At 37.8% G+C, this 19,764-nt stretch overlaps 1 protein-coding gene across 11 annotated transcripts in view; it reads left to right on the forward strand.

Annotated features, from left to right (window-relative positions):
- Positions 1 to 5,817: 5,817 nt before the first annotated feature.
- The window catches only part of LOC115224206 (paxillin), a 318,064-nt gene continuing 304,117 nt past the window's right edge, over positions 5,818 to 19,764 (forward strand). For 2 of the 11 annotated variants that reach the window (XR_005003759.1, XR_005003760.1), the window contains exon 1: positions 5,818 to 6,586. Coding sequence is in view for 7 of the 11 variants with exons in the window: in XM_036513185.1 (XP_036369078.1) it covers positions 6,550 to 6,586 (37 nt within the window). In the remaining 4 variants the exon portion in view is untranslated. The remainder of the gene's footprint in view (positions 6,587 to 19,764) is intronic. The other 9 variants (XM_029794976.2, XM_036513186.1, XR_003882858.2 and 6 more) reach the window with 8 other exon arrangements.

Consider the following 19,764-nt stretch of genomic DNA (forward strand, 5'->3'; position numbering starts at 1 on the left):
GATGGTGATGGTGGTTGTAGTAGCAGTAGTAGTGGTTGTGGTAGTTGTTGCTGTAGTGGTGTAGTAATGGTTGTGTTGATAGTAATTTTACTAGTGTTGGTTGTAGTTACTGCTCTAGTCGCAGTGGTTGAGGTCAGGTCTCTCCAAACCGGAAGCAGCCTGGCCCTAGTGCTTGCCCTAGAGTCAGTCCTGTCGAAGACACTCGAAGTCTGGGATGGGTAAAATGACATTAAACCAGAAGACGGGACTGAATTTGCCACAACCTTGTCCATCCCTTCTTCTCCCTTAAAATCCCGGCAAAACTACAGCAGTATGACCCCGCTACCCAACCCGCTTTCTTACCTCATAACCTTCTCAAAAATAAATAAGCAGAACGAGGAGACACGTGGGATAGGAGTTGTTGAATATGTCACAGGATGTGAGACGAAAGAACTTTGACAAAGTAACTAAAATGATAATAATAATAATAATGAAGCTGAAGTGAAGATCAAATATACAGTGCGTGTGTTTAATTGGCAAAATATGACCATCCCCAAGTATAACCATATTTTAACTCTTTAACATTTAGACCACCCATATCTGGCGAAAAGATTCTCCCTGTTGTGTGTTCAAACCGGTCAAATGACTGAAACAAGTAAAAGAGTAAAAAGAGTAAAGAGTATTGTTTTACTCTTGTATTTAATCCATCCCATGGTCTCTTAGCGCTTAGATCCTCCACTGCAGTCAATACAGCAGGCAACGAGCCTACTCCAATAGCTCGCTTTCTTCGTGACTCTACTCGGGCCAACTCTCAACGCTGTCGTGTCGTCATGGAACGTACAGTACCATCTCTACTTTAGTCTTCCACTCGTTCTATTTCCTCTTCCCAGCGTCTACATTCTTTCAACCACTTGAATTATCTAAAACTCTTAAAAAGATAAGCCTCTTATTGTCATTTCATTGGGCCGACACTGAAGAGGGTTGTTGACATGACCAAAAAGGAAACTTCCACCTAACGTTTGAATTCTTGATACATTCCTCGATACAGTTTTGTCATCTTCCGAAGTGAAGGATGATGGCATTTCTTTACAATGTCCGTTTGCCATTTCAGTCGCCGTCCGGTACAGAACAGCAACGTGGCCCTGCCGTTTATGAAAAAAAAAAAAAAATGCAAATATGTATTTCTTAGATTTAAAAATATTTCTTCACATACACACACACACACACACTCTCTTCCCTTCCACACATACATTCATAGAAGTTAAAAATGGAGATTGAAGACAGGACATATATGTATATATACATACCGGCATATATAGTTAGTTAATCCAAACAAGAAAGCACAAAAAAACACAACAACGCGAGGAGGTGGAACAAATATAGTATTATTGGACGCTCAGGAAAGAAGGGGGGTTTAACATTTCGAGCGGAGCTCTTCGTCGGAAACATAGGAGAAGGAAAGATCCAGAGAAGGAAAGACATATATATAAAAATATATATATCAGGTCATCCCATAAGTCCAGTCCGAATTTTGAATAAAGAAAACAAGTGATCAAATGTTATATTCAATTGAAACTTAGTCATCAATGTACTTTCCCTGATTATCTATGACTTCCTTCCATCTATTTACAATCTTATAAATCCCATCAATGTAAAACTCTTTTGGTTTCAAAACGAAGAGCTCTGAAATGTCAGTTTCGACCTCCTCCTGACTTGCGAAAGTTATGTCCCCCAAATGATTCTGTAAACTACGAAACAAATGGTAGTCTGAAGGAGCAAGGTCGGGAGAATAGGGTGGATGAGGAATTTTTTCCTAACCAAGCTCTTCGATCTTCTGTGAAGTGATCTTTGCAGTGTGGGGCCGCGCATTGTCCTGATGAAACATCACTCCTTCTTGATTCACTAAAGCGGGTCTTTTTTTCATCAAAGCTTGGTTCAAACGCTCTAATTGCTGACAGTAGACTTGAGCATTGATTGTTGCATTAGGTGGAAACAATTCAAAGTGAATTACTCCTTTGCAATCCTACAAGATAGAGAGAAGAACCTTTTCCCAATGAAGTTCCCTTCTCGGTTGTGGTTGAGCTTTTTCCCTTTTACCAAGCCACTGTTTACGACGTTTAACATTTCTGTAGAAGATCCATTTTTCGTCACCAGTCACAAGTCTATCCCAAAAAGTTGAAATGAATTTGCGAGAATAGAGAGAAGAGTAGATGTCAACTCGGGATTTGCGGTTGCTTTCAAACTTTTCATGAGGCACCCATTTTCCAAGTTTAGGAACCTTTCCAAGTTGTTGAAGATGACGATGAACAGTTGTATGGTTAGAACTAAGCTTTATTGCCAATTCTTCAACTGATAATGCAAGATTTTCTTCAAGTAATGCCTCAAGGAGCTTATCATCAAACTCAACTGGACGTCCTGTTCGATCTTCATCTTCAAGGCTGAAATCTCTACTTCTAAATTTTGCAAACCATCTTCTGCAAGTTCTTTCATTCAAGCATTCTTTACCATAAACTGAGTATATGTTTCGAGTCACTTCGGCTGCAGAGTTTCCTTTTTTTGTACCCATAAAGCATTATGTGCCTCAAATGCTGTTTGGATCCTTCCATGTTAGAAAGGGTTTTGTATCAGGGGATCGATTCGCTCGACTAAAAAAATTCAAGGCGGTGCTCCAGCATGGCTGAAGTCTAATGACTGAAATTATATATATCTTTTTATCTTTTACTTGTTTCGGTTATCAGACTACGGCCATGCTGGGGCACCACCTTGAATTTTTTTGAGATTTTACTCCTGCTTTTTTTCCCCTTTATGTCCACTTAAACATGGATGATCTGTTAGAACAAACTATACTGCAGTAATTACCATGGTAACTACCGTAGTATAGTTTTGTCCCAACCAGGAAACTACGTTTAAGTTGCAAATAAATATTTTTCAACATTCTTACGTGTTTTTACTTGTTTCTAGACTTCTTGGTTTTGTATGTATCATAGCGTTGTTGTGCAAGTTGTGACGACAGACATTAAATTTCAGCGCAGTCATTTTTGTTGACAGCCGTTGTCTTTAACTGACAGCATAAGATAATTTGCTATCTACAACTTGACAGTTACCATGTATGTGTGTGTGTGTGTGTGTGTACAGAGAGAGAGAGAGAGAGAGAGAGAGAGAGAGAGAGAGAGAGAGAGAGAGAGGAGAGAGAGAGGAGTGAATAAATTTAAGCAGTGTTAAATAAATATCTTATTAGTAAGTTAAATTGTGTTAACTTATTTCTGTTAATTGTTCCCTTCCCATCTTACTAACTTTCATTACTTTCGAGACAGAACTACACTAAACATTTCGGCTGTTTTCGTTACGCTAGCGCTTGCCATATGAGCACCAACAATTTGACCTCTTTGAAAAGTCCGATAGATCTGTCATTTTAATGAAATTTAATAACCTTTTTTCTGATGATATCTGAAAAGAAACAGCAATTTTAACAAAACATATTAAGCAAACCCAATAATAAAAAAAAAACCCCATAAAAATAAACAAAGCTTTTGACGGTTTTATTGATATTTCAAAATTATGATGCTAAGTGTTTCCATTATTATGTCCAATCTGTGTGTGTATATATATATATATATATATATATATATATATATATATATATATATATATATATATAATATATATATATATACAATAAATTCAGGGTGAATACTTGATAAATGTAAGCACCTGTATATGCCAGCTAGTGGTATAGGTGATAGGGTATATGTACCAAAAGAAAAACAGGACGCAAAGGATTTTGCGGTACATATGTTTCGGGCTTATGCATTGATATAAGTTGTTCAATAAAGCCCGAAACATATGTACCGCAAAATCCTTTGCGTCCTGTTTTTCTTTTGATACACACACACACACACACACACATATATATATATATTATATATATATATATACGAATATATATATATCTACATATATACACACACTATTTTTCTCATGCTACCGAATAAGCAATTGAATAGTAAAGGTGAGAGAGAGAGAGAGAGAGAGAGAGAGAGCAGTATAGTTTGTAGAAAGCTAATAAACAAGAATCACTGCCCCCTCTTGTTAAGCCAAGTGCAGCTTTTTTTCTTCTTTTTGATAAATACTAATTAAACTAAGACATCTTCCTTGTAGTTATTTTTCTCCCTACTTTCGAAACAAATTTTAAACGTCCCGGGGTCGATTTTGCTCGACTAGAGGCGGTGCTCCAGCATGGCCCGCAGTCAAATGACTGAAACAAGTAAAAGAGAAAAGTCTATTTATCACCCAAACACGTGAATATTGGATGCTGCCGCTGCTTTTCATAGTGAACGGTGTCGCAGTAAATTCGTTCCAATTGAAATATTTGTCACACAGGCTTTATGCGGGCGCACAAACTCCTAGGAATATCACCCCCACCCCCTCAAAAAAAAAAGTAAAAAAGGAAGAACATTGAATAATGTAGTCCTCGCTTGATACGCTCTCTCTGAGTAATAATAATAAAAGTAAACCTGTAGGTCATGATTAGAATACTTTTGATCATAGATCTGCTTGATTAGAGCTAGCTTGTGGCTAAGCAACGATATTGCTACTTCCAACACTCCGATAAAGTTTAACAATTCGCAATACGCATTTATGTGCGTGTATATTAAAATTATATTAGGTACTTACACACACCCACACTTTCATACACACACAGACACATATGAATGTATATATAAGTATACATTCGTATACATTCGATCCTTTTTCCAAGAAATCTAATGCTCGTAGCTTAGTTTTTCCTTGGGGCTGGCCGGATCGGAGCAATCTCAAGATTAATCAGCCGAAATTGCGAGGATGATCCGGTTCTTGACTGAAGATTAGAGGCTTCGAATGACCCGTCCGTGTTTTGTGTCGTCTATTTGAATGTTTTGCGTTCTTGTCCCATTTTGTATTTTTATATATATTTTGGATCTTTTCTGTTTGATAAAGATCCTATATTTTTTACACATATATATAAGTTAGTGTGTTTAATGTAAAATTTTTACAATTATTCGTTAATTTAGCGTAATAAGTAAACGGTAGCTTCGTTTGAGGTGAAAGATAGCGATAGAGTAGAAACTGTTGTAAAAATAAAGAGATAAAGGTAGGAAAGAGAGAGAGAGAGAGAGAGAAAGAATAAATGTTGATAATGTGAAAGCTTGGAGGGGGAGGTTTTGTTGTGTCGCCGGTGTAACGTTGCTTTTAAAGAAACAAGGTAACTTTATATTTCAGTTCTCTTTATACTGAAATTGTTACACCAACATAACTCACCAGCCCTTTGAAGGAGGAAAAAAAATAGGAACGACAAAATATGAAAAGAAAAACCGCTACCCCAGTTTTTCTTTTCTGGAGCGCGCATCTGTTCAATTAACATGCTACATCCATTCATAAATGAATGTATATGCGCACGTATTTTCCCACACTTTGTACCCAAGCATATATATTGACGCTAGATCTATACATTATAAATGTATACACACCTACTTCTATATACAAACATGCGTGCTTATGCTGAACATATATATGTATGTAGACATATATAAATACGTATATACACACGTTTTATTTTTACATCCGAATATATACTTACATCGTATTGACGCTAAATCTATACATTATAAATATATACACACCTACTTCTATATACAAGCATGCATGCTTATGCTGAACATATATAAATACGTATATACACACGTTTTACTTTTACATCTGCATATATACTTACGTCGTAAATATAAATACACGAGTATTTCTGTATACGACCATGCATGCTTATGCTAAATATATATATGTATTTGGACATATATAAAAATATATATACCCACATGTATTCTTGTACACACACACACACATACATATGTCACATATATGAATACGTACACGCATACTTGTTTCTACAAGCAACCACACACAGTCATGTTTAGCAAGCTTTGTCACTGGTAGTTAAGTGCTAGGTAATTTGTGGATGTTTTTTTGTGGATGTGGCCGTATTTATTGGTTTACTTACAAGTGGAACATCAAGAAGAGTATATATACACAAACATATATATATATATGTATAATCTCACCAGGAGGAAAAAAATAATACAGCAAAAACTAATATAAGATACAGTTAATTAATCTATATAATTGAAAATAAATTAAAGAAAAAACAAACAACATAGAGAGAAAAGAAAAACGGACAACAATAACTCTAAATAACAATTGACGTTTGTTGTCATTGTGGAATCAATACAATTGTGAATTTCAAGCAGGGCTTTACGTATCCGGAGTTTGTACCATTTTGGGGGTGGTTAAAAAGACCAGCAGCAGGCTTTTAAAACGTTCGACACAACGTTCTCGTTCTTGCGGAACCATTCTTAATTATCATTACCACCACCACCACCACCATCATCATCACCATTAACGTCACTACCACCACCACCACCAACATCATCATCATCACCATCATCAATATCATTATCAAACCTTTTGCCAGTCAGCTGCTTGCTCCCGCGTGCGTGTTTTTTTTTCTAATCCCAACACGTTTGGGTTCCAATATTGATGCTGAATTACAAACAACGAGTCATGGAAGATTTAGGTAAATATAACGACCAGACTTCTTTTTTTTTTTTTAATAATTTTATTTCTAAGTCAATGAACATGTTTTTTCTTAATAATCATTCTAATGTGTGCCTCTACAGACAGATACTCCTCGGTCGAGCCAACGAGGGTAACTTTATAATATCACCTCTCGACCTGCTAGAAATTGTTGCTAAATCTCTATCGAATTTTAAACATTTCTATTTATCTCCTACGTCAACTAATCAGTCGATATATAAATGACGGGTGGGTATACAATATAGTAGAGATTTATATATTCAAATTTAAGAGATGATTCACTCCGCTGTTACTCAGAGTTTCTCATTACATATGATCCAATCCTTCGTGCGACAAAATATGTGTGATTATGTGTACCTAATCGTCAACCGAAATTAACTACACTACTCTAAATAATCATAGTTTATAGGAGGTAGTCCTTTAGGTATAACAAAACAACTGTGCTTAGTGGAATGATTTTAAGAAATATGTTGGGTTTTTAAAATAACAATTATAATTTCTTTAATTTCATGCATTAATTTGTTGTCTTTCGAGTCTTGTCTCTCTTCTTTCTACCCCAGAGATAGATAAATGCATGGATTAACGTGCTTGCTTTTACAGACACTGCTATTAACTAGGATTTTCTGTCGTGTCAACGAGTATACCTTTATATAGTCGCTCAAGCTACTAGAAACAACAACCAAATCTACATAAAAAAACCCTCTACCATTTTTTAGAAGGTGGGACACATTAGATTTATACTGTCCTAATACAAATAGACTGAATGGTTACGGCTGGAATGTCTTTAATTCTAGGCCTGCTCAATCAGAAGCTGATCTGGAGGTTCTTACTACTAACTTAATATTAGTAATAGCATTTCTGTTTACAGCATATTTTCTTTTGTATTTTTTTTATTCGTCTTTTATTTTTCTTTATTATAACAAAGTTTTGTCCTCATAAAATACACTTTAGACTTTTTCTTTGGTTAGAATATCGACATCAGACACACACACACACATATATAAAATTTTTTTTTTATTCATAATGCTCTGTGAAAGCACACTTATAGAAAACACACCTTTAAACACGCACCTACCTATATCTAAGCCACTTTTTTTTTAACCACAGTATATCTATGTCAAGATTACAATAAGTCCATGTCATGATAAAAAAAAAAATTCTCAGGAGGGCAATTCACTCTCGTCGTTTCTACGATTTTGTTAGTGTTTTCACAGCAATGAAAAAGCCGGCGTGTTTGTCTTTTGAAGAAAAATATATTTGTGGTAGAAATTTCCTTGACAATATCACATTTAGTCGAGAACAGAAAAGGAACATTTCTCACAAAAAAAAAAGTTAAATATATTAGTACATATTGGTAAATTTACGTGCAAATTTAGAGATATAGATGTAGCTTTTTAGTCCTAAGTCAGCGCTAACTGTGCAGATCTATAATCAAAAGGGTTCCGACCATGACCACGTTTTGTCTTTTTGCATACCCAGGCTTGCCATCATTTAATACATCCTACCCTTTTCTCAAATAGACCGAGGTCAGTCCTAGTCGAGCAGACTTATAAAAGGTGTGTTTCAACCACAACGATTTTATTATTTCTGGGGTTACACTTAGGACTGTATTAATAATTGTGTCCTTTCCTTATTTAAAACGGTGGGGTGTGATTTGAAGGCAGTGCTACAACATGGCCTAAACCCTGACAGCAAGTATATGCACACACACACACACAGATAAATGCAGCAAGATATAGGTTTAGCCACCCGTTTACAGACGTGTTTGTCACAAGTAGCTACATGGATTATTTGTCTCGCTTTCGGGAGATAATACTGATTCCTCGAATTGTTGATATCTGGCTCATTCCATATATCTGTAGTTATATCTCCTCTATTAGCTATTTACCTAGATCTTTATCCACTATCTGGGTTCTCATCTATCTAGCAAAGCAATCATCTGTCTCTTTATCTATTTTATTTATATATACATGTGTGAAAACGTGTGTGCATGCAGTAAATAATACCACATAAATAAATATATCACATGTATTTATCCAGTGTCTTGTTGACGGACTTCAAACTTTGCTAACGGCTCTTTTTTTCAATAGATGAGTTTTCTTAACCTTTTGTCGAATGCATGGTGGGTCTAAGGTCGGAAGAATAAGTTTAATTACGTCTCTCGTTTACTTTTTGATTATTTTGAATGTTTAAACACAGTCTTAGGAAACAAGCAAGATATGAGAAAACAGCAACTGGAAATGAAGGCGCTTTTGCTGTAACGCAGTCGTTCGATCTGTTAGGAAATGGTAAAAATTCTCCCTCAAAATACACCCTCCTCTCTTTAAAAACGGGCGAACATTATTTAATGTAGTTCTATATAATATAAGATGGGGTGATCATTGTTTGACTGTTCTTTTTGGTTATGTCTGTGCTAGATCGGTATTGACCTAGAGTTGAACATCAATAGCTAAAAATCAATCAGAACATGTTAAAACCCATTTTCATAAATCGTCGTTTTGTTGTTTAGCCCCTAATCAGTCCTGGTCGACCAGTGATATTGTCAAATGAATTATCGTCGTGACCACCCCGAATATTTTTCTATGTGCAGGGAACTTAGTACCACCACATACACTTTAAAGATGGTAATGTGTGATTTCAGGCAAATTTGGCTACTATTTCTAGTAGTTCGAGCGGCTACGTACGTAGATATCAAAATAAAGTAGTGCTCTAGCCTAGCCTTACTCTTCAATGCTAAAACAAACTATTTGTGTTGTTATTGTTTAGCCCAAAGCGGCGAGCTGCCCAAATCGTTAGCGCTTTGGACAAAATGCTTAGCAACATTTCTTCTGGCTATTTACGTTCTGAGTTCAAATTTTTACCTTTCATCCTTTCGGTGTTGTGTACTAGGGTTGATGTAATCGACTAACCTTTTCCCCCTAAAAGTAGCTGGTTTTGTGCCAAAATTTGAAACCATTGTTGTTCAGTTCAGCCCCAGGTCAACTTTCATCGGGAAACCTATGATCAATAGTTTTCCAACCATGGCCGTCCTGTTTTTTTTTTTTTTTTTTGTGAGGTATATTAGGAAGGGCGAGGTTTTGGAATAGCTGTCAATCGAAGTTCCACACTTGATGGAGGAAGGAAAAAGGAAGCATTTCTGTTTTTTTTGTTTCTCTTGTAAAATATTCCTGTATTTCAGACAACGGAAATTACGATTTTGGAAAAGAGAAATTTCTCCCGAAAATTTTATTTTCTGTTTTTCTACATTTTTGTCCCCATCCACTTCCATAACCTTTACCCTTTTCCTAACAGCTCGTGCGACCACATAGAAGTCCCCTCGTTGGTTTACTACCCACCGAGGTGTTGTCGTTTTAGCCCTAGGTCTCTATTTTGACGGAGCAAACCTTTGATACAATGTATTTCAGTAGCGACCATCCCGCCCTTTTTCTGGTGGTGAAAGTATCTACAACAACGACATCTCATGTGCCCTTCTTTTTTGTCAGACAGTGTTTCCTGCAGCTGGTGCGAACACTTAGAGGTTTTTTCGTTGGCTCACCACCTACCGGTTTTGTTAATGTCAGGGTATTTCCAGAGAGGACCATCCCGCCCTTCTTTTGGTGATTGTGTGATATCGACTACGTTATCTAATACGTCTATTCCTTTGTTTTTATAAGAATGCGCGGTGAGATTTGAGAAAGGCTTGGTTGTTGTTTCCAGCATGTCGCTTGACCTTGTAGAGGCTCTCTCTTTGCTTGCTTGTCACCTATTTTGTTCCCAAAGGTTAACAGTATTATATTTCTAAGATTGCCCTCCATGCCAATACATTTGATTGTTACTCATTTAAAGAAGCACACAACGCAAAGAGGTTTTTTTTTTTTAATTGAATGAATGAAGGGGAGAGGGATTAGATATTCAGCATCGCAGACCATAATAATGAGGGCTTCAAATTTTGGCACAAGACCAGCAGTTTCGGGGGAAGGGCTAAGCTAAGTAAATTACATCGACCCCCCGTTGCTCTACTGGTACTTATTTTATCGACCCCGAAAGGTTGAACGATAAAGTCGATTTCGGCGGAAATTGAACTCGGGACGTAAAGACGACCGAACGAAATGCCGCTAAGCATTTAATAATAATTTCAAATTTTGGTACAAGGCCATCAATTTCGGGGAAGTGGGTGAGTCGATTACATCGAGCCCAGTGCTTAAGTCTTTACCCCCTTTTACTCTTTTACTTGTTTCAGTCATTTGACTGCGGCCATGCCGGAGCACCGCCTTTAGTCGAACAAATCGACCCCGGGATTTATTCTTTGTAAGCCCAGTACTTATTCTATCGGTCTCTTTTGCTGAACCGCTAAGTGACGGGGACGTAAACACACCAGCATCGGTTGTCAAGCAATGCTAGGGGGACAAACACAGACACACAAACACATACACACACACACACACACACACATACATATATATATATATATATATATATACATACATACATACATATATACGACAGGCTTCTTTCAGTTTCCGTCTACCAAATCCACTCACAAGGCATTGGTCGGCCCGGGGCTATAGTAGAAGACACTTGCCCAAGATGCCACGCAGTGGGACTGAACCCGGAACCATGTGGCTGGTAAGCAAGCTACTTACCACACAGCCACTCCTGCGCCTGGCACGTTTTTTTTTTTATCGTCTGCGAAAGGATGAAAGGCAAAGTCGACATCGCTAGGCACTTTGATCGGCAATGCTAACGATTCTGCCAGCTTGTCATTGCACCGGCCTCAATAAACAAACTACTGCACTTGTTTGTATTGAGTATTTCTTCTTCCGATCGTTATTTAGCTTGTGTGCGTGTCTGCGTGTGTTTTGTTTCAATCTTTGGCAGAATTTCGGAGGAGGGAGTAAGTCGATCTACATTGATCAGTGGTACTTGTTTTATCGACCCTAACGCATTTGAATTCAGAACAATTCAGTTTTTTTCCAGAATATCCTATGTATAAATAAAAATCTTGTTTACATAGCGCTCTGAATTGCTGTGTGTGTATGAGAGGGACAGAGAGAGATTGACATATAATATATATATATATATATATATATATATATATATATATATAAATATTTGAGTAATTGAATGAATTATCTTATTAAGGATAATTCGAAAGATAACCGATACCTGGGTAGCAAATTCACATCAGAAAGCACATAATGTACTCTTTATTCCTTCGGAATTAGGAATATGCAGTCTTCGAAACATATGTCGAGAATAAAGGATATTTGTTAACTAGTCGTTCAACTCCATTCTTTCATATACTTATAATTGTAAAATATATATCTATATATATATATTTATATTGACCGATAGATCAGACAGTATAGATTAAACATACATAAAGGGAAAACATGTAACAGATGATCAAAACGACTGTTAGAGGGTGAGCATTTTGTCCTGTAGAGACAGAGAGAGAAAGATCCTGATTCAACAAAACATGATGAATTATTCCGGATCTATTGTTGTTCAGAAATTATCATCATTGTTATTAATTATTCACTGTTATCAGATTAACCGGTTGTTCTCATTGGTATCTCTATATGAGCATGTGTTACCATTGTGTGTGTGTGTATGGGTGCGCATGTGTACTTGATAAGAAGTGGTTTTATAGGACTAGTTCCGTTGCATTCTTGGAATTCAACAGAACTAGACTTGTACAAGGCATTAAACATGTCAAAATAGTCTCTACTTGATATCATTCTTTTCTACTACACAAGGCCCGAAATTTTGAGGGAGTGGGGGCCAGTCCATTAGATCGACCCTAGTACGCAACTGGTACTTAATTTATCGACCCCCAAAAGGATGAAAGGTAAAGTCGACCTCGGCGGAATTTGAACGTAGTACGTAATGACAGACGAAATACTGGCGTGCTAACGTTTCTGTCAGCTCGCCGCTTTTCTACTTGATATTATTGAGTACTTTTCTGCTTTCCTCTGGCTTTTTTTTTAATATTATCTAAATCACCAACTACAATTATGTGTGTGACCATCTCTGCATCATACTAAATGTATATGCATTGTTGATAGGCGAGTTTCTGCAGTATTTGTTCTGAGATAACATCTGTGGACTTGCTGTGTTAAAAGCACAATAAATATCAGAGGCATCTTTTTAACACAAGCCCATAATAGATGGTAACTGTGGACAAATATTGCAGTAACAGACGTTATCGATAGTGCATATACATTAAGTATGATACATGGACGGCTGTTTTTATTTAGTAATGCTTCAGTTACGTATACCGTGGACACACAAACACATACGTACGTGTGTTATGTATATGTGTATAGATGTGTGTGTGTGTGTGTGTGTGTATATATATATATATACATATATTTATCAGAAGCAACAGAGTGACTCAAGGGACGAAAGTTTCGTGTGTTAGCACTTATATATGATGAACTCTCCTACTGTAGGGAACAGATGAGGGTTCCGCAGTTTTTTGTGTTGAACAACCTGCTCAGGTGTGATCGAATGTTTGTGATGTACAGTAGCTCACACATATTCACCAAATTGACATTGCCTGTACACGTGCGTGCTACACGCCAGAGATGTCGGAGTGCTAGCAGAACAGCGTGAGATGAAGTGTATTTTTGCTCAAGAACACAACACACCGGCTACACTGGTAATCGAAGCCACCATTTGCAATTGTGGGTACAACACCCGAACCATTAAGCCACGCACCCTCACATGCATGCACGCTTATAAATCGCTTATATATCTTTACTACTATAGGCACAAGGCCTGATTTTTTTTTGTAGGGACCTAGTCGATTATATCGAGGCTAGTGCTCAACTCGTACTTATTTCATCGACCCCGAAAGGATGAAAGGCAAAGTCGACCTCGGCGGAATTCGAACTCAGATGGACGAAATACTGCTAAGCATTTTACCCGTCATGTATATATAATCAATATTTAAGCATTTTTTATTACTAAGTTCGCGTTTAGTTTTCTTTTGTACCTTCACTACCACCATCACTGCAATCATCATCGCGTCCGTCCTAGTTTCCTATGGATTTCGCTGTCATGCCTTTCCATGTTAACAGTCAATCTACAGAAACCTTCCACAATGAATCTTCATCATGTTGCTGTGTAGTCTCGGTTACACAACTCCGAGTGAGCAGAAGATCGATGATCAAACGAAACCAAGCTTTGACTATCACGTCATATGAATCTTTTTCTTTTTCTGTTTTCGATACGACGGTGATTCGGCTACTGTTTCTAAGCATGTTCAAGCGACTGTTTAGAACAAGAAATCAACAACTTTCTGTAATCGCCCCTCTTCCCCACCGTTTTTATTTTTCACATTTGCCAAGGGTCTGCGCATTATATTGTATCTTACATATAAAAATATATCCTCCAGTGCCCCCAACCGCTCCTCCATTACTAGTAATGCTTATGCAAGCAAATGTTAAACAAATCATGATACAAAATGCTATCAAAAAGTCATCAGCTGCTCAGTATTTCACAAATCCATTCTTTTAGGGAAAAAAAATCCGAGTTCCTAAGAGAACACCATCGTGACCCATATATGGGGAAACTGTGTCCCACTTGTTGCCGGCTCCTGGAGGTTTCTTGGTTGGTTTATCTGATATGAATTTCTAAACATAGAAGCACAAAGATATATTTTGGGAGATGGGGGTAGTAAGTTCGGAACGGTGGTGGGTATAGCCGATTAAATTGCTCCCCACCCAATCATCATGATTTTTTTCTCCTTTTCTCTCCTCGGCCACAAGGGTTAATACTGAAGACATCACAAAACAGAAACTAGTGGCGGATAATTTTTTTTTTTACCACAATCTGAAGTGAAATTATATTTATAAATAATAATGATAATTATAATAATAATAATAATAATAATAGTCGTTATCGCATTGTTTTCTTTTCACCCACCATCGTTTCTTCTTCGTTCGACCTTATTCGATTTCTCAATCGATATTCGCAAAAATCTATCTACCCTTACATTTTCCACCTCCCTCTCCACCCAGTCGCAGTGTATGTAGTTAATGCGGAACTATGGGAAAATCATATATACTACAAATATACGAAGTAGTATTGGTATTTGTAGTTATAGCGGTGGCGGCGATGGTGGTGGTGGTGATAGTAGTACCGATAATACAGAACCGACTGGTATACAACATAGTTCTCATGTGTTTTTGTTTTGTAGATTAATCTCTTCCCTGTGTGTATGTGTGTGTGTGTTTTAACTTGTTGCTGGTAGGGGTTAGAGCGATTAAGAAGGGGAATCGATTTTATTTTCCTTCTTTTGTTTGCCCCCCGCCCCCCTCCTCTTTCACTCTTCGTTAACTGCATTTCGATTTGTTTCCATAGAAAGGAAATTGAGAGAAAAGAGGAATGTGAGGTTACTTAAATGTTTTCGTTTATTTGAAACGAACCTCAGCATTTAGCTCACACACACACATGCATACACGCATACACACACGAGGGAGACTTTATATAATTGCTCTTTCAGTGTACCTGCTTAATTTAAGTAATACTCCTAAATACCCCTTCACATGAAACTTTACTGTCTCACCATTAGATAATACAACCCAGCATAAATGCAGTCTTAGCTCTTAAGAGGCAGATGGTGACAGTTACGTTGACTAAGATCATAAAGTGGTTTGCTCAATCAGAGCAAACTGGAAGTTTGACAAAAATGGGAATGCCAATCAGATATCGTCTGTTTGGTAGCTCTACCACTATAGAAATCTCTCACTCATCTCCTGCTCTAATGTCTTTCAAAGTGTACAACAGATTTCTCAGAAATCACACCCTGTTGTGCTCATAGCATAGACAAATGACCTCAAAATCATACCCAAGTATGACAAATCTCCCTGAAATTACACCCTATTGTGTTCTTAGCACAGACAAATCTCAGAAATCAGACTCTATCGTATTCATAATACAAACAAATGACCCCCACAAAATTGTAGCCTGTTTTAAACAACAGGAACAAATCTCCCTCAAATCATCTCCTATTATGTTCATAGCATGGTTAAATGGCTTAAAATCAAGATTGAGAAGGAGCCTCCACTATAAGGAGTGGCTGTGTGGTAAGTAGCTTGCTAACCAACCACATGGTTCTGGGTTCAGTCCCACTGCGTGGCATCTTGGGCAAGTGTCTTCTGCTATAGCCCCGGGCCGACCAATGCCTTGTGAGTGGATTTGGTAGACAGAAACTGAAAGAAGCCTGTCGTATATATGTATATATATATGTGTTTGTGTTTGTCCCCCTAGCATTGCTTGACAACCGATGCTGGTGTGTTTACGTCCCCCGTAACTTAGCGGTTCGGCAAAAGAAACCGATAGAATAAGTACTGGGCTTTCAAAGGATGATAAGTCCCGGGGTCGATTTGCTCGACTAAAGGCGGTGCTCCAGCATGGCCGCAGTCAAGTGACTGAAACAAGTAAAAGAGTATATAATCAGAGGTGACTCCAGGTCATCAGTGTCACTCATGCTCACCACAGATTTCACATTTGACTCATGCCTGCTCAAAGAATTTCACGTTTTTCCGCTTTATTTCTAGCCCCAAATGGCATATCTAGCACTGTCTTTCTCCATTTCTAAGTTAAGGGTAAAAATAAAGCAACCTTGCAAAACACACAGGCACACAGAATAACAGCAATCAAATAACAACGGCGAAGTGCACAACAAACATCAGTGATCCGACTGTTGCCTGTACTCTGTCTTTTACACCTGCCAGGCTTACTCTTTTTACTCTCTTACTTGTTTCAGTCATTTGACTCTGGCCATGCTGGAGCACTGCCTTTTTAGTCAAAGAAATCAACCCCAGGACTTATTCTTTGTAAGCCTAGTACTTATTCTATCGGTCTCTTTTACCAAACCGCTAAGTTATGGGTACATAAACACACCAGCATCAGTTGTCAAGCAATGCTAGGGGGACAAACACAGACACATAAATACACACACATATATACATATATATGACAGGCTTCTTTCAGTTTCCGTCTCCCAAATCCACTCACAAGGCTTTGGTCAGCCCGAGGCTATAGTAGAAGACACTTGCCCAAGGTTCCACGCAGTGGGACTGAGCCCAGAACCATGTGGTTGGTAAGCAAGCTACTTACCACACAGTCACTCCTACACTTGTTCATGTTAGCCCGAGTTACTGGATAATTTTTCGTTCCTTTAAGTATATTGTAGAACAGAAACTTGTCATAGATTAGAATTTAAATCTTAATCTCTGCAGTATTCTATTGTTTCAAGAAAACATTGAATTACTTTTAATTTTTACAATTACAGATGACAACTTGGGCTGTCACTTCTGTGCCTGAGTCAGGTGTGTGTAAAGAATGTCGAGAGAATGTCTGCTACGAATGATATTTTTTGACACAGAGCACCTCTAGGATGACCGCCAGATGCTGAACGAAAATAAATGAACTGTGACTAGGCTCAATAAAAAGGGCCCAAGTTGTAGGCTGAAATTACATACTTGAAGTCAGTGTTGGCAGAAATTACTGTTTTGAAGCAAGTTCACATTGGCTTATGGGCAGATATGTCCTTCGCAAAAGACAACATCGCTTGTATGAAGGTGATGCTCATTTACAATCATCACATGATGTCAAGGCATGCGTACACACAAGCACATACGTTGGGCAGACTGGACTGTGTTGCATTCTTGTGACAAGTACTTCATGTTTGACTGGAGTATTTCTTTGTAAACTGCTTGGTTAAACCTTGATGGTTTCTGATACTCTTTGAAGTAACCACTTACTTTTATACAGTTGAAGTTGATGATGATGATGATGATGCAGCTTTCTTCTTTTCATCCCTTGTTTCAGTCATTGGACTGCGACCATGCTTGACCTCTACCTTGAAGGGTTTAGTTGAACAAATTGACCTCAATACTTACTTTTCTTTAAAGTTTGGTACTTATATCAACCACTTTTTGCTGAACTGCTAAGTTATGGGGACATAAACAAACCAACACTGGTTGTCAGCTGGTTGTGGGGGATACAAACACCCACAGGCACATACATATGTATTGATGGGCTTCTTTCAGTTACCATTTATCAAATTCACTCATAAGGCTTTTGTCAGCCTGGAGCTATGGTAAAAGACACTTGTCCAAGGTTCCATGCAGTGGGACTGAACTCAGAATCTTGTGGCTGGGAAGCAAACTTCTTGCCACACAGCTATGCCTGCGAGGAATGTTTAATTATTAGAAATTTGCTTCCATCATTCAGACACACAAAATCCGTCACTGATAAGTTTTTAGTTTATCTCTTAGTTTGGAGGGAAGGGTTATGCTAATAATTCTTTATGTGACCTCTAAGACTGATGGATTGGAGGGAGATATTCTGAAACCAAAGAGAACAGAATGGACTTTGTTGAAGACACCCAAGTGCCAAGCCGTAGTGTTGTAAAGGATGTCGGTTTAAGTCCACCACTCATGGTAGGCCATGGTGGGACTTGAAACTAGAATGTTAAGAGTTGGAACAAATACAAGGTATTGTGTCCAACATTGTCCACTGCCATATACTTGATTCTTTGTTGACCCCAAAAGAATGAATGGTAAAATTGACTTTGGCGTGATTTGAACTCAGAATGCAAGAAGTTGGGATGAATGCTGTGAGGCATTTTGCCCGACGCTCTACCAACTCTCTCAATTCACCAAAACAGATGTGTCCCACTCTAAACTACTGGTCACATGTCTTTACTGGAACAGCTGTTGCATGCATGAACATTCTAAACCGTGTCTTTATCCTCTGAATCATGTACAAGTTGGGCAATTGATTTATCAGAAACAACAGCCTAGTTTATTTTGGCCTTCTCCATTTTGAGTTAAAATTTTGCTGTGGTCGACTTCGCTTTTTATCCCTCCTAGGTCGGTAAAAAAAGTACCTTTCAAATATTTGAGGAAGTTTTAATCGACTAATTCCCCACATTCTTCTAAAATTGTTGGTCCTGTGCCTAAATTAGAAACACCTTCCTCAAATTACATATGCAACACTTTTGATAATGTAGTATTGTATATACAAAAATAAAAAGAAAAAATAGAATGGACGACATGGTCACGGTTGAAACGCTTTTCATCAAAAGTTTCTCTCGAACTGATTATCAAACTTTCGTTCACTAATTTCTCATAACCAACTACATGTAATACAATCCTTAATTCCGAAAACCGAAAGTCTATTTTCTCACCGAGGTCGTCTGCACGTCAAAGATGGCGTTTGGCGCCAAATTATTCGTACGCTTGTGATTTTATTGTCTGTCTTTATTCCACTTCATTTACTAATTTATTACTATATAAATAAACTATAATTTTATTTAAAGCCTGCATTCATCCCATTGAGTGTGATTATTTATAAACAAATTGTGCAAAACTTTTCCCAGGCTGTGTTTATGTACCTTTACTCGATGTTTGGTTATGTAGGTGTCGTGTTTAATGTGTATTTTTAGATTGTCCTTAGCTAACCAGTGATATTTCATTCATAATTATAAATTGGTAAAAACCTCCACATAGGCGCAGGAGTGGCTGTGTGGTAAGTAGCTTGCTCAACCACATGGTTCCGGGTTCAGTCCCACTGCGTGGCATCTTGGGCAAGTGTCTATGCCTTGTGAGTGGATTTGGTAGACGGAAACTGAAAGAAGCCTGTCGTATATATGTATATATATATATATGTATGTATGTGTGTGTGTGTTTGTGTGTCTGTGTTTGTCCCCCTAGCATTGCTTGACAACCGATGCTGGCAAAAGAGGCCGATAGAATAAGTACTGGGCTTACAAAGAATAAGTTCCGGGGTCGAGTTGCTCGACTAAAGGCGGTGCTCCAGCATGGCCGCAGTCAAATGACTGAAACACGTAAAAGAGTATAGCCTAGTAGGCTGGGTCTATGAATTCACTCTTTTAGTATCCCCTTGAGCTCAAAAACTGAAGTTCAACCGATGATCGAGACATACACAAATCAGAATTTTGCTTTCAAAGTTGGTGGTGGTTTGGGTCGACCAAGGCTATTCCTGGGAATTGTGTCTTATAATCAAGGATATACCCTATGAATATAATGTACTACCATTTCCAAAATCCGAATCATGCCTGGTCCCAAGAGATTATATACCTGTATGTTAGTGTTTTCTGTAAGCACACATTAAAAAAACCATCCTCGAGTCACACTT

This window comes from Octopus sinensis, linkage group LG25, assembly GCF_006345805.1.
Source record: "Octopus sinensis linkage group LG25, ASM634580v1, whole genome shotgun sequence".
In the NCBI taxonomy this organism is placed as follows: Eukaryota; Metazoa; Mollusca; class Cephalopoda; order Octopoda; family Octopodidae; genus Octopus; species Octopus sinensis.